Source organism: Arvicola amphibius, chromosome 5 (assembly GCF_903992535.2).
Source record: "Arvicola amphibius chromosome 5, mArvAmp1.2, whole genome shotgun sequence".
Classification (NCBI taxonomy): Eukaryota; Metazoa; Chordata; class Mammalia; order Rodentia; family Cricetidae; genus Arvicola; species Arvicola amphibius.
In genome coordinates this window covers 101356989-101372218 of record NC_052051.1, presented here as the reverse complement: position 1 = coordinate 101372218, position 15230 = coordinate 101356989, and the positions used below count along the sequence as shown (strand labels likewise).

The 15230-nt window shown below is 43.5% G+C and overlaps 1 protein-coding gene across 1 annotated transcript in view; it reads right to left on the bottom strand.

The window, feature by feature from the left end:
* Nucleotides 1–338: 338 nt before the first annotated feature.
* The window catches only part of Dtna (dystrobrevin alpha), a 266220-nt gene continuing 251328 nt past the window's right edge, over nucleotides 339–15230 (bottom strand). The window contains exons 19-24 of the mRNA XM_038329659.1: nucleotides 13241–13400; nucleotides 10183–10272; nucleotides 9208–9373; nucleotides 5160–5292; nucleotides 3016–3064; nucleotides 339–423 (exon numbers count right to left, since the gene is read on the bottom strand). Of these exons, the coding sequence (XP_038185587.1) occupies nucleotides 3047–3064; nucleotides 5160–5292; nucleotides 9208–9373; nucleotides 10183–10272; nucleotides 13241–13400 (567 nt within the window). The 3' untranslated portion in view covers nucleotides 339–423; nucleotides 3016–3046. The remainder of the gene's footprint in view (nucleotides 424–3015; nucleotides 3065–5159; nucleotides 5293–9207; nucleotides 9374–10182; nucleotides 10273–13240; nucleotides 13401–15230) is intronic.

Below are 15230 nucleotides of genomic sequence, written 5' to 3'. Positions count from 1 at the left end.
TTGTAAACTGAACGGGTTCAATATTGTGTGCGAAGGTTTAAAACGCTCGTAAATTCTACTGTCCAGTGTAACAGCAGCAGGCTCTCAGCCGCTGGGTGTTTGCTCTGAACCAGGGATGAGCCATGTTACAGGAGATGGCGTTGATAAACTGTCTAGGAACAGAAGTCTTGTCCCCCCACCCCCCCTCTAAAACACACACCTATGAACTACAAATCTTGGGACAGAAAGCTAGCTGCACTACAGGCATCGGAACACATCTTTAGGGGAGGGGGTTGCTGGAGGTGCTGGATGTGGTGGCTCCTCTCTCCGAGCGAGCGAGGGTGGGGCTGCTGCCACGCTGCTGTCTTCCTCCTCTTTGCAGGCGCAGCTCTCTTCGTCACCGGATGTCATGTTACTCTCATCATCTGTCTGACTATAGCTTGCCTGGGAATAAGGAGTGTGTAATTTTTTTTAAACAGGTGAAAACTGTTTCTAAATTAGAGCTAAGTAGCTTAGAGTCCCCCGCCTTGCCCTTACACAAACACACACACACACACACACACACACACTCATTGTATTTTCTTCCTATGAAAATCAGGGATCAATGTCTTGGACACTGTGTGTCTTCTGGAAGATGTGTTGCAGAATTCTCTTAATTGAGCCTCCTCTTAAGGAATCCCTGGGGGACTCCTGGGGCTCATGAAGCGTTCAAGGCACCCATTGGCTTACAAACAGGTCCATAGTCTGCCTTGAACACAGGAAGAGTCTTCCCGCTCCTTAGCTTCCACGCTCTGCCCTTATTCACGAAGGACTCTGTCTTGGTGACTGGTTTACGAATGCCAAGACAATGAACTTGGCTCAGGACCCTTGCGTAAGAGAGGCATGTACTTTGGGATAATTTTGGTATCGCTGTATAGTCAGAAAGTCCAAACAAAAACATACTAATCGTACATGTCATTCTTAAATTGCAACTGTATCGACCCCATTGTGAACATCATAGTAGGTTAAAGGAGCTAAAGGTGAAATGCCGCTTTTTTTGTAGTGCCCTGTAAGATTTTAAATGCATTTTGCCCAACTGGCTGATTTAGCCACAGGCTGGTTTGTGTTTAGGCTCCTTCAGAATGCCATCTAATCAGAATATCTCAGCAATAAATGACAGAGGGCACACCTATTTTACTTCTCACTCCTAGATTTCCAAGAAAGTAAAAACGTTGGCTTTTAGGTAAAAAAATAGAACCTGATCTAATTTTTTTATTTTTTGGTTTTTTGAAACAGGGTTTCTCTGTAGCTTTGGAGCCTGTCCTGAAATTAGCTCTTGTAGACCAGGCTGGCCTTGAACTCACAGAGATCCACCTGCCTCTGCCTCTCGAATGCTAGGATTAAAGGTGTGCACCACCACCCGGCTTACCTGATCTAATTTTTATGTGGGTTTATAGCAAGGCCATTTTATTACCTTAAAACAATGAATGTTTTTTTTTCTAAGAACAAACCCTTAATATTTAAGTAATACACAGAACAAAAACAATTAAATTGTTGGAACTAAGAGAAAGAAAATGCTATTAAGGAAAAGTCTTTTCTTCTGGGACTAGATGTGCTATAACCAGAGTGAATATTTTCAGAAACAGCTCCCGGGGCCCTTTTCTGCTGTAGTCACTGTGAATTGGGAGAGGGTTTGAACGCAAGGGAGGGCAAACAGAGTGTAGCTGTAAGGGTTCTTCTTACAGCGCGGGTCTGTCCATTTGTGCAATCTTATTGACTTGATGTGAACCTGGGGGTGCAGCTAGGACGCTTGTAGTGTTTGACCTAGTGTGTATCTAAAATGCTGCTGAAGAAATATGTTCATTCCTAAAATTAGCAACTAGTGTTGGCAGGGTGCATTATCGGCTGTCTTGTAGACTCATTTGATTTCACAATTGAGAAGGATTATGTAACTATACTATATACAAGTCCTTTGGCCAGGCCAGCCTGACTGCTGTAGGAAGTGCACTAACTTAGGTTGTGATGAGGGACCACCAAATGGTCATTAACTAGAACTAGAGAAGCCATCTAGACTTAAGGGTCAGTGGGTCCCACCATCATTGCACCATTGCTGAGCCCTGGGCTTGTTTATAAAAGTTGAAATAACAAAGTTGTTCTGAGTCCCGTGGCCCTGCTCCATTTCTGTAGGACTGTAGCAGCTCCCAGTACTGCGTGGGAGCTGGAACACGTGGAGGTATGCATACATGTGCATGTGCACAACCAGTTACGATGTGTCAAGTTCTTTAAAACTATATCCTACATGTCCACCTCCTGTATGTGAGGTAGGTATAATATCCTGATGAACAGAGGAAAGGGAAACTCATAAAGGATTAATAGTTTCTTTAAATTATGCTAAGTTTTGGTGAGATTCATATTTCAAAATGGTTCTAATAAAATGCAGAGCTTGAGACTTAGATCACGACACTCAAGTGATTTTGACGGTCAAGTACCAAACAGTATTTCAATGATAAAGAAAAAAAAATGACTTGAGATTTTGGCCCATTACTAGGTAAGTCTTTAGAGTGGAATTAAATAACCTAAATGACATCTTGAGTTAACTTTTATCACACTGAAATCCCCAGTGGATTTGAATTAGTCATCCTCAAAACACAAGGCTGCAGGATTTTCCCCCTTTGGTTCTGTTGTCCCTGGTTACAGTGCGCACTTATGTTTTTTTGGGGACTGAGGAGCTGGCTGTCATCCAGGTGTGCTGAAGTAGCTTGGGCTTTGCCTTCTTGGATGCCATTAGTGATGTGGCCACAGAGAATCTGGTGCACCTCAGGAGCCATGGAAGTTTCTGTGACAACTGCCCTAAACAACGAGTAAAATGTCAACTGGAGGGATATCTGGGGGATTTACACAGGACTGGAATGAGCTCTGCGCTTGAGTTACCACTCTGAGGGCAGCAGGGAAGGCTCACACTACGTCACATGGAAATGGCACCTGTGAAGTCAGGCTAAGAGTCATCACAGCTCAGCCTACAGTGTCCATGCTTCCTCCCAAACAGCAGGTACTTACTTGAGAGGAGAGTGAGAAAGAGATATTGCATTCAACCTTGCAAGCTGACCTGTGGGTGACAAAGGACACAAACAAGAAAGGTGACATATCAAGTCAGTGAGGCAGTCAAGCTGGTGAATTATTTGGCTGGGAGCCATGCACAGAGACACACAGAGAGGGAGAGAGTCCGGAGAACAACAGAGGCATTCCATCTAGCCTGTCACCTTCAGCTTACACAGCCTTTGAAGAGAACCACTCCACCACACTCCAGGATACGCATTGAGGGAGAGCACGTGGGCCCCTCCCCTGCTCTTTTCCTTGAGATCATCAAGCACCGAAAGGCAAGGAGAGAGAGAGGAACCGGGGATTTACTGGGCATGGCAGAACTTCAGATAGCTCTTGCTAATAGAACCCCTCTACTTTGCTCATGTAACAACTAATTAATTCATTAAGAATCTAGTATTTGTTATCGACTGGATAAAAGTCACCTAAAAATGTACAAGTACAGTTACTCTTGTCACTAATCCCCAGAAACTGAAGATAAGCTTGACGAACAGGGCCTGGCAGGCAACTCCAATAGGCCAACTCGGATGTTGTTGATGACCTAGCCACGTCTCTCTGCTCCATGTGCCAACCCACGTGAGATGCGCACAGGATACCACCCCTTAGGCTTCCCAGAGACTCCCAGCCAGCGCTGTACAAGGCTAGCTTCTTTCTAGGGATGAGCCTCAGAAGTCACCAAGAATGTACACTCATCACGGTCTTGTAATCGGGTGAGCATATTGGAAGGTGGCACAGGAGCATGGCTCTATGCACTAATTATTATTATTGTTCTTTTTGAATGGTTGTTTTCACTGTTTCTCAAAGGCAGGAGCTAGGATGAAAATGTTAAGCAGCACTATGTTCAGGTGAACTTGGGATCAGTTTCCCTGCTGCTGCAGTCCTCTTGGGAACCGCTCAAGGCTCACTCTATACATAACACAGAAACCAGACCCGGCAGACGCTTACTGAGTCTCTGTCCTTCACTGACAGGGTGAGAGAGGGCCATGGTGACTCAAGACTGTGGAAAAAGCTTGTGTGGCCATTACACAAAAGGTCTGATGGGCCTGGGGCTAGCTGATCTCTACCAGAAAAACATCCCCGAGTCCTCCAGGGTCTAACTATACACCCGAGGAGAAGCAGGCAGTGGAGTATACCTGAGGGACAAACCATTACTATTGGTGAGAGTAAGTAATGATATTATTCTTAGTTTCATGAGCTATCCTCTGTGAATTCTCCGATGGGTTAGTACACTTCAGCTTCTTTCGGTATCTACCTGTCTGCACCTTGCTGAATGGGGGCTTGCCGGTCCCTCATTGTTTCTCAGTAGGTTTCGTCACCTTTGCACTTATGTTTGATGTGATGCAGGCAACGAGGAAGTCAGAGACAATTCAGGGGGAGGAAGTGGATTGGCGTTTATTCATTTTTTTTGTGCCATGTGTTCTTTATATAATTATCACTATTTTCAGCTTTTTATTTGATATGTGGGCTTCTATTTTTAGATACGTTTGCACGTGTGTGTATGCACGTATGCATGTGCATATGCTTGCTGGTGCGTGTATTGGTACAAGCATATGGAAGCCCACGGTTGATGTTGGGGGTCTTCCTCTGTTGCTCTCTGCCTTATTCATTGAGGTCTTCTGACTGAACTCAGGGCTCACCGATTTGACTAGTCTGGTTAGCCTGCTGGCTCCAGGGAGCCCCTGCTTTTACCTTCCGATTGTTAGGATTATAGGCTGGGCTATGCCTACCAGATTCTGGAAACCAAAACTCTAGCCTTCACACTTGCTTTGCAAGTGCCTTATCTTTGGAACCATGTCCCCAGGTCCCTACATTTTAACGTAGGAGAAAAAAAACTTCTAACAATCCTGATGTGTTTGTATTGGTTGTCACTATCCGTCTGCCAACATCACAAAGGCCCTTTTCACGGTCCAGAGTCGGAATAATAGACAGCTACAAGAGACATTTAACACATCACTGTATGGGATGCATGAACCGAGGAATACCACCAGAATATTCTGGAAAAGTAGCGAAGAAACAGGGAGGAAGGCCTGCGTTTTCGGGGAGGGGGAAGGACCCAGTTGTGGAGGACCGTGGAGGGGCAGGGATGCTGCTGCGCCCTGTACCTGGAAAGCTTCGTCCTGCAGCTTCTGTGTCAGGTACTCCTCCATCTGCAGCTCAGTCTCCAGCTGCCGCACAGACTCGTTCTCGTAGTTCTCATCCTCGGGTTGTACGTAAGAATCCCCATCTTCAGGGACGCTGGGAAAACATAAGAGGTGTTTGGGAGGAGCCTTAACAGGGGAGAGTGGGTGGAATTCCTGTGTGCTTTTTCGCTTTCTTCCCTGATGTGTTTTTCCTGGGCCCCCCAAATTCACTTTCATGTCTTCTTTGACTCAAAGGAAAACAAAAAACAAAACAACAGTGATAACAACAGCAAAAAAGTCTGAAGCTTGGAGAAATATGAGATTAAAATATTTTCAGTTTAATCAAATTGAGTGAGGAAGTCATTGGCCATTTATGTTTTTATAGGGCATACAGGAACAATAGCCCATAAAACGTTCTATAGTCTTATAGCCTTAAACAAGGCAAATTTGTCTTTAGAGGTAATGTCTAGGTTCACAACATGAGATTTTTTTCTGAAAGGCAAGTGAGCCCTCTAGTGAAATAATGTTTAAGGAAATGTGTGCATGATTTAACTCTCTTTGTGTTGTACCACATCCATGCTTAAACATTACACACACACACACACACACACACACACACACACACACGCGTGCGCGTGCACACGCGCGCACACGCACACACATACACTTGAGCATGTACACACATATGTAAGCATACTTTATGGTACAGTAAGCCTTATAATACCAATGACTTGATACCAGGATATCGCACCCATAGCTCTTAACCGTATAAATTTTTATTAGCCCCAGAGCTGAAAAATAAGATTGACATCATCTAGTAATAGTAATGGGCAGAAAAAACCATTTCTCCCATGTGTAAAGGACTTACAGGGCTGAGCACAGGTTCACCACCTAAATCAAACTATGCTCTTGGAGCTTAAACAGTACTTTTTTTAAGGCAATGCTGACAGCAAAACACCCTCCAAAGTGAAAAGATGGTTGAAAGAGAGGTTTTGGGGATGGACATTAAATGCCATTGCTCATGCTTATCATCTGTGGGACATATTATTTTTGGAGGTTTAGGGTCAACCTAAAACAGTCCGTGAGACTTCTATGAACTTTCCATTTTCAACTACCAGATCATTTGCTGGAAGCTGGTGCTGGTCCCCAGCAACCAAGGGAGAGCAAGCGGGTCAGAAGTGGGGAGGCCTTTCATAGTTTTGAGTTTTAGGACCGGGGTAAGGATGCGTTAGATAGCTACTACAAAATGCATGATCATAAAAAGATAAATATTTTTATATTTACTAGAAAAAAATCTGTCAGTTAATTCACCACTTTGAATAATAAATCAAGCAGTTCTCGATTTTATAGGCTAGGACAAGAAAACACACCAAAAATAGAACCAGCCACGCAGCCATTTGCAATGACGTTGTAGCTGATTTGTTCTGCTCTCCCAGGCTGCTGTTTCCCAGCTGGCTTTCAAGACAGGTCTCTTTATAACTCTGTACTTCTGGCCTTTACTCGTTACTTAGGATGAGAGCCAGGACACCAGGACTTCTGGTTCGTTTCATCACAGGGTCTGTAAAGCAGCCGGTTTATTTTGTAGACTAGCTTGAAGTACTTCTCACATTAAGCCTTCTCCTTGTCATGATGTTAGTGCTTTGGCTCTTGCCCACATTTATCAGAATTCTAGCCCCCAACACCCGACTTCCTTTACTTCATCTTCTTACTTTGTTCCTTTCCCCTCTGGGCTCTTCAGCTAGGACCCTAATTTGCCCTTATATCTTAGCTTTGGTTTCCTCTGCTGATGGAGGGTCATGGCAAGCCTAGCGGGAATGTCACTGATGCTGCTGGCTTTGGTCAAATAACACAGACCTAATCAGCCAGCTCTCCCTAAGGGTGTTTGGTTAGGAGTCACACATTCTTAGATAAAATTAGGAATGTTAATTCTTAGTCTCTAGCATAAACAGTTTATTTATTTATTTATTTATTTATTTATTTATTTATTTATTTTTCTATGAATGAGCAAAACTGTCGGGAATAGGCTGTTTGGTCCTCTGAGTGACAGCCAACAAACCCTTCTCTTACCGGCTGTCTTAAGTGGGAAGCTACCAGCTAAGCAACACCTTCTTTGGCAACTGGCCAGACTGCAATTCTAAACGTCTGGCTGTTTTGAACTCTGTACCATTCATTACTCTGCAGGAACACCACTCCAGCAGCCAAGGATTACTGCAACCGCAGGGGCTGCGAGAGCCATGATTTCTGCTTAAAAAGTCCTTGCTGCAGTCACACATACTCTAGGCAACACCCAGTGGCTTTGGAAGACTCCATTCTGTGAACTCCACAACACTAAATAACTCTGCTCAACTGACAACAGTGTTGGCTCGGGATGGGAAGGGGGCAACCTGTCCCATGACTCAGAAAAACTCAGTGCAATTTGAGGCTCGTGACTGGCTCATAAGTAAGGTTTGAGAGAAATATATTTAAGTGTGCACGCATGTGCGTGCACGTGTGTATCTCTGTGTGTGTCTGTCTCTCTGTCTCTGTCTCTCTCTGTCTGTGTGTGTGTATGTGTGTGTGTGTGTGTGTGTGTGTGTGTGTGTGTGTGTGTGTAGTCTTTCCTGGTATGGTCATCTGGAAGACATCTCTCTTGGTCATTATCTCAATAAATGTTTCCCCTGAATGGTCTTTTCCCTACTTATGGTTCTGTCATCAGTATGATGGCTGTGTTGGCTGCATAAAGAACCCAGCCCTGTAATGGTAGCAATAATAGAAGTGGCTAAAGAGATGGAGGATGTCACTAGGAGCCGAGGCTCTTGAGCTCCAGAAAATGGCCACAGGAAGAAGGCTGTGCAAAACTAAGGTAGAATAATGGTGGAAGCATTGAGAAGATGAGAGACATGAAGAAGCTGGAAGTATGGAAGATGAGAATCTGTGAAGAGCCATGAAGAGATGGCAGGAGTCACTGCCAGGAGGACTATAGCACCAGAGAGCTGTCATGGGTCAACATTTGAGGGTTCTGGCTTCAAGCCCAGGAGTATCCCCATAGTCCTGAGCATTGATAGGTAAGACCAGAGCCACAAGCCTCTGAATCTGAAAGTGTAGTGCAGTACCTTTAGTTCTCAAGGCTTAGAGCCACCAGCTTTGCAATTTGTAAGCCAAGCCCTGAGCCTCTGGAACTCAGGCCACGGGTGCTTAGGCAGTTGCCCCTTGCCCATCCATGACTTCTGTTCATAGAGAGGTTTGTGATAACAGCCTCTGTAAATGGTTTCTTCAGGACTTTATACATATTTAATGAGCCAATCAAACTGGGTTCCTTTATAAAGAGATTCCATGTGTTTAATGACTATCTGATGCCATTCTAGCCTCGCCACTGTCCCCTAAGTAGTAAACTCAGGAGACACGATGACTGCTCTTCCAAAGTGGTATATGTGGCCTGGGAGAATGCCTTCCCTCTTATTGACTACAAGTGACTTGAGACTTAGGGTTTTGCTTCCAATTTTACCACGATACAAATGTAATATACAATTACCAGAGACCACACTTCAGTTTGAATTAATATTGTCTCCAAACAAGCAATATGTGTATGACACTGCTTTGTGATTTGGCATCATCGCTAAGTTGCAGCCCTCTGTCAGTCACAGGGGTCAGAGGGCTAATGCTTGATTGACACCCTAGAGTGTGCTCGTCCACAGCATACTATGGCTTAGTTGTATTAGGTAAGTTTTTGACTTCTAGGAAGTTTACTGGAGTATGACTTCAACATAATTAGAGGGTCATCCGTGTCCAGTGTGTCAGGTGAGTCAGGCTTTCATTAAGCACTCATTGTTTGACATTACTGATACTCTCTGGAAATCGATCAGAAGGAAGAGCCCCAATACCAAACTTAAATGCAGCACTCTTCTGCCTCTTCTGGCAGAACAGGGAACTGTACCCTTTCCGGTGTATGTATGTATGTATGTATGTATGTATTTATGTATTTTTAACTTTTAGAGGTCGCCTATAAATTGCTCTCCAACTGAGAAAATGCCTCCAAGAACAAGATACTCACATGTCGCCGTGCATGGTACTTGCAGCTCCACCGTGGATGTACCCGGGTTTTCTGGCATGGATTTGGGCTAGAAAAGCCTTGTCAGAGGTTGGTGATGGAACCAGACCTTCGAACTGAGTTCTTGCAAATTCAGAATCCACAGTACTTTCTGTTTCACTTGCCACCTCTAGTGGGCAGTGGAAGACACAGAGAGTCATCCCTTAGGAAGCTTAAGACCCAGAAATAAAGGCCCTGGCTCCTCAGGAAGCTTACGGCTTAGAAACAATTTCCCAGGTTCCACTTACAATAAAGTCAAAGTATCAGACACCAGTCTTTCTTTTTTTCCTCTAAAATGAGAGTTGGTACTGAAATGAATTAACTATAAAATAGTTTTGCACTCAGCATTGAAGGGGCGTGGTCGATCAATAAGTTAGAATCAACCAGACCAGCTTAATATAATAGATTTAATTTTAATAAACAGAAAAAAGGGAACTCACATAACCAGGGTTCCAGCGACCAGGAGTGCAGGGAACAAAGAGAAAGAGGCGAGCGCACCTGGATGTTTTTATCTTTTTTTTTGGCCTCAGGGGGACACACCCTAAACAGAATGTGATTGGCTGAACTTCCCCATCACAGCAGTTTCTTTCTTTATTCAGGGCTGGAAAGGTAACTCGGTGGTTAAGGGCGCTTTCTGCTGTTGTAGAAGACCGAGTCCCATTCCCAGCACCCATGTAGGGAGGCTCACAATCACCCACAGCCGAAGCTCCCTGGAATCAGAAACCCTCGTCTGGCTTCTACATAGACAAAGCGCCTGCACAGGCCCATGTATCCACACACATGTTCAGACACATACACGAGCACACACAAGTTTAAAAGTTCCTTTAAAATGTTAAAAATCTCATTTTGTATTTGACTATGATCAGGTTTCTAAGAGGAACCCCGAGCATAAGGACCCTTCCACAACAAACCCATAAAGGACAGGACACCAAAACGCACCTGAATTCAGCTCTTTCACCAGCGAGGACATAGTGTTAGTGATGGAATCTGCGGCCACCAGCAAGTCATTCCTTAAATTCCTTCTTGAACCTTCAATAAAGAAGCAACAATTTAAAAATGATACAGCCTTTCCTTCCCCACCAGCTCTTTGTTGCTAGTCTTTCAGCTCCTCTGAAGACCTATAGCAACAACAGGAGCTTTGGTTTGTTCCCTGAATGGGGGGAATAAAGTAAACTGGCCCTGAGGTAAAAGACCTGGAGAATGACGAGGTTTATAGATTCACTATTCCAACTGAGAGGTTTTGAAAATGAAAGGGTTCAGCACTGATAAGACATGGTGACCTGGCACAAGCTTTGGTCCTCGCCATGAGTCAGAAGGTGTGGGCACCCTATCGAGCACAACCCACATTGCCAGGAGAATTGTAGTTTTCAAACATCTTTTGTGGTCCCAGTTGTTACCTGGCGCCTGCCCTCTGAGCACACTGGTGCCCACCCTCTGCCAGTACAGGCTCTGTCTCCTACTGGGGCTTCCAGAGATCTCTGGTCCAGGACTGATACCTTTTGAGACTAAGACATTGTATACTGAATGCTTCCAGAGAGTGGAAAAAGGTTGAGGATTTTTGTTACTGCTCTTAAGACACTGGGCAGAGGAATGCCTGGTACCTTAAGCTGGACTTTTACTACTGGAAGGTAATCCATGGTAGAAAAGATTATTCTTACATATCAGGCACGGTAAGGGCTAAATGGGTATTTTTAGGGTGGCATGGGAGTGGGTAAGGTGAAGATGGAGCCAAGCATTAATTACCACGATATCTTTGGAAGAAAGGGTTCAAGATTCCAAATGTGCCACTTACAAAATAGTTACATAGCATGAGTATCTTACGGGCCAGGGGGTGCCTGTAGGTGACATACCATTGTCATTTCTCACAAAGTACCATTAAATGAGTAAAGCAATAAATATATTTAAATTAGAAAATCAAAGAGACCAAGTAAAAACATTAATCATAATATAAAGCACAAGCAGATTTAACATACTGTAGGTCTTTAAAATCTGATTTAGGTGAAGATCACTTTCCCTTCTAAGGACTGAAAAAAGAAACATATACTGTGAATTACATAGGCAGCTCTTGCATGGTATTCACGCTTAGATGAGCCTTGGTATGGAGCCTCCTTTCTCCATCACAGAAGCAAGGAGTCTGCTGGCTTTGCCCATTGAAATGTGTTAACATTTTATCCCCATACATGACGGATGAGAGGGTTTGTCTTCACACATGGTTACTGTCCTTAGACACGGCTGATAAAAATACTACTAGGCAAATGATGATTCTGATTAAAGTGTCTATTTCTGCGATCATTAGTGAGGTTGCACATCTTCCCTCTGTTGGCAGTTTATGCTTCTCTTGTCTTCTAATTCCCATCATCTGTTTTGTTAGGGAGGCAAGCCTCCGTATTTTCTGCATAGCTGAAGTTATGAAATTTGATTGGCACACACACCAATAGGTTCCTTGGAATCTATTATTTAGTTTCTGTCTCTGATTTCTGTTTTTCTTTGATTTAAAATAGCCAGTCAAATGTTTTCCTTTCTTATGTCATCAATGGACAACTTGGAGGATATTCATAATATATTTCTAAATTAAAGAAAAGGGAGATTGTAGATGAAGGTCTAATTTGTGTAAAGGAAGAAGAGTCTATGAGTTGTATATGCACATGTGCATAGCTATTTATACCTTAAAAAATATGGTGGGAAGAGCCCATACATTAGTTGTGGTAGCTTCTAGCAGTGAAATTGGCCTGATTGGAAAGGCTTACTGTAGGGGATTTCTTAATAGCTCTACACTTGTAAAATGATAGAAAGAGGAAGGCTGAAATCACTTAGTTTGGGGTGCCTATTATGGTTAGTAGTACTTTTCAATTAGACAAAATCTAGAATCAGCCCAGAAATGGACCACTAGGCATACATGTGAAAAATTATCTAGATTAATTTAGCCTCTGAGAATGTTTGTGAGGAATTATCTTGATTTTTTTAAAAGATGATTTGGGAAGACCCATCTTAATAGTTGGAGCAATTCCCTGGGAAGGGGATCCTAGGATGTATGAAGTGGAGAGAGTGGAGGGACACCCGTACACGTGTGTCCTGCTGCCTGCTTCCTGACTGTGGCCAGGCTGTGACCAGTAGCTTTAAGCTCCTGATGCCTGCCTTGACTGCCCCACCTTGACCTTCGAGATAAAAATAAATGCTTTACCTCTTCTGCTGTTTTTATCAAATTATTTATCTATCAGTGGGAGAAGAAAGGGAGACGGGGTCCTCTGTGGAGAAGGCTGGTCCCCAGCTCTTCTTTTTCTACTGAGGGTAGCCTTAGTCTTGTATCCCTGATTACAGAAGCCAGGATCCAACCTCTAGAGCATCTCAGTGTGAAATCTGTAAAATGATGACTTGTCCTTCATCAGCTCAAAGTTGGGATTGTTTAATCTCTGTCTTGACTTTGATGATGATATGAAATAAGAGTATCAGGATGGACCGAAGCTGTAAAGAAGTTCTTGTGCCCCGAGACTCCAAGATTTACTAAAAGTGGGTCAGGGCAAGAGCAGATGAAAGAAGACTAAATAGGGAAGCAAGGAAGAGCAGCAGAGTGGCTTTCTCAGATGCATAGGCCAGGCTCTGACCCAAGATATAGGACACCCTAGCAGAAATGTCCCACCCGTAATCTGTAGGACACATGCGGCTCAGGACAGCCATGAACACAGCACAACCCCAAAACCACAAACTTATATGAAACATTATGAGGCTTCCTTTGTAACTCGACTCTACAGCTTTTCAAGTATAAATTTTGGAGATGACAAATGTGGCCCTGAGAAGCCGAAAGGTTGGAAGCTCTTGTGAGTGTCCACGTGTGGCTGTGATGACTCTTGATGGCCTTCTGCTCAGTGGGTCTAAGGTTGGACGCTCCTGTGAGTGTCCACGTGTGGCTGTGATGACTCTTGATGGCCTTCTGTTCAATGGGTCTCGGTGAAGTGTTTGCCAGGCACAAGCAGAACACAGGAAAGGAGAGACTACTTACTTTGTGCAAAGGCCTCTTGCACATCTCCCCCTACCCCAGTGAGGGAGTCCTGAGGGGTGTGCGTTGGGGTGGAGCAGGCAGATGCTGACCGGATGGGCATGGGAATGGGCCTGCTGACGGTGTGGCTGGGGGAGGAGCGAGGGGAGCCTGCCCCCTGGGTCTGCAGAGACAAGACACATCATTAGTTCGCTTTCACAAGAAAAGCCCACATGCCTTCTCTAAGGTCTCTGGTCCCATGTTAACAACAGTGAGAACAACATTCCAGAATATGAGCAAATCTTAGGAAACCAAGGAGACAATCCTAAACCTAGCTGCACATGTAGATTAATCTAGCAAGCCATCACACATAATCTGAAGTTTGTGGTCATATTGATTGCCCTACAATATGATACCTTTGTCCTCGCTATGAAGCTTTTATTAAACAGATAATTGCAAGGTGTGCATATTTCTCTTGGAAACATATCTACATAGAATAAAAGACACAAAGGAAAAAGTTTTCCCCATGAACTAGGAGACTATGTGGTACAGATGTGGTACCTTAGTTCCCTAATATCCAACCTGCTTTGGCTTCGTCTATAGGTACAACTCAGAACATGTCTTAAAATATTTCACATTGTCTCAAATAATTGCATTGAGATGTACGCTGCTTAATCTCTGCTTTACGATAAAAGTCGACATTGTGACATTACTCTGCAAATGAGTGATCTGAATGGGGAAGAAGAAAAAGAAATATTGGTGTCTTTTCTTCTTTCCTTCGCTAATTAATTTTAAGTGGTGATTTTGCAAATGTACATGTCATGCAGTGTTCAACCCCAGGGACTGCCTCTGCCTCCCAAGTGTCTACCATGTTTTCAAGATGAAAACGTTCAAAATGCTTTCATCTTTTTAAAAATATTTTTTACTTTTTGAAATATATTTATATTATTTGCCCCTTCTTTTCCTTTCTCAAATCCTTCCCATGCACTCCCCCATCCTTATCTCACTCAAATTCACGGCCTCTTTTGAGATGACCAGCACACGGCTGTTATTTGTAGCCATCCTCCCATTCAGAATAGTGCCAGAGCGTCTGGCGCTTGCCTAACTGCGTCTTGGTACCCAACCTTCAACGTTTCCCCATCATTTCCTTTGCTCTACTGTCCCAAGCTTCTGATAAGTACTATTCCACTTTCTATTTCTTAGCATCTGCTTTTTATAGTTCATATATGGGTAAGCTAACATGAGGTCTATCTTTTTGTACTCGACTTACTTTATTTGACATATATTTAACATATGATCTTCAGTTCTACCCCTGTTGTTGCAATGGCAGGATTTCTGTGAGCTGAATCATATTCCACTACAACACCACACACACACACACACACACACACACACACACACACACACACACACACACACACACACACACTACATTTTCTTTATCCATTCATGATCTGATGGTCACTTTTGACTTAAGCATGGGACTGTAGGTATCTCTTCGTTATACTGACTTCATTTCCTTTGGATAATTCACTCAGGGGTATTGCAGAATCACAGGACAGCTCTAACCTATTATTTTCTATAGTGGCTGTACTAACTTAGATTCCTGCCAACAGTGCTCTCTTTTCTCTACAGCCTTGCCCACACACTTGTCAGCTTTTGTCCTTTTTATAATAGTCATTCTTACTAGGAGGAGGCGCTGTCGCATTGAGGTTTTGATTTGCAAGAGTTGTGGTCTCTAATTTTTGGTTACTGCTTTCTGAGGGAACACCCTTTTCTTTAGACATTTGAGAAAGTGGTAGTTTAGCCGAAGAGTGATAATAGTAAGATTTAAAACGAAGTGAATAAAAAAGAGTAGGAAACAACTAGAACATTCATTTCTGCATTGAGATCTTTGGTATGAGACCTTTAATTGTAACGCTTTGTTTTTACAATGAGGTCCTCGGAAACAGACTCCTGGTTTCAATAATTAGTAGAAAAGGAAGGAAGTCAAGCATGCATGTCAAACATGCAG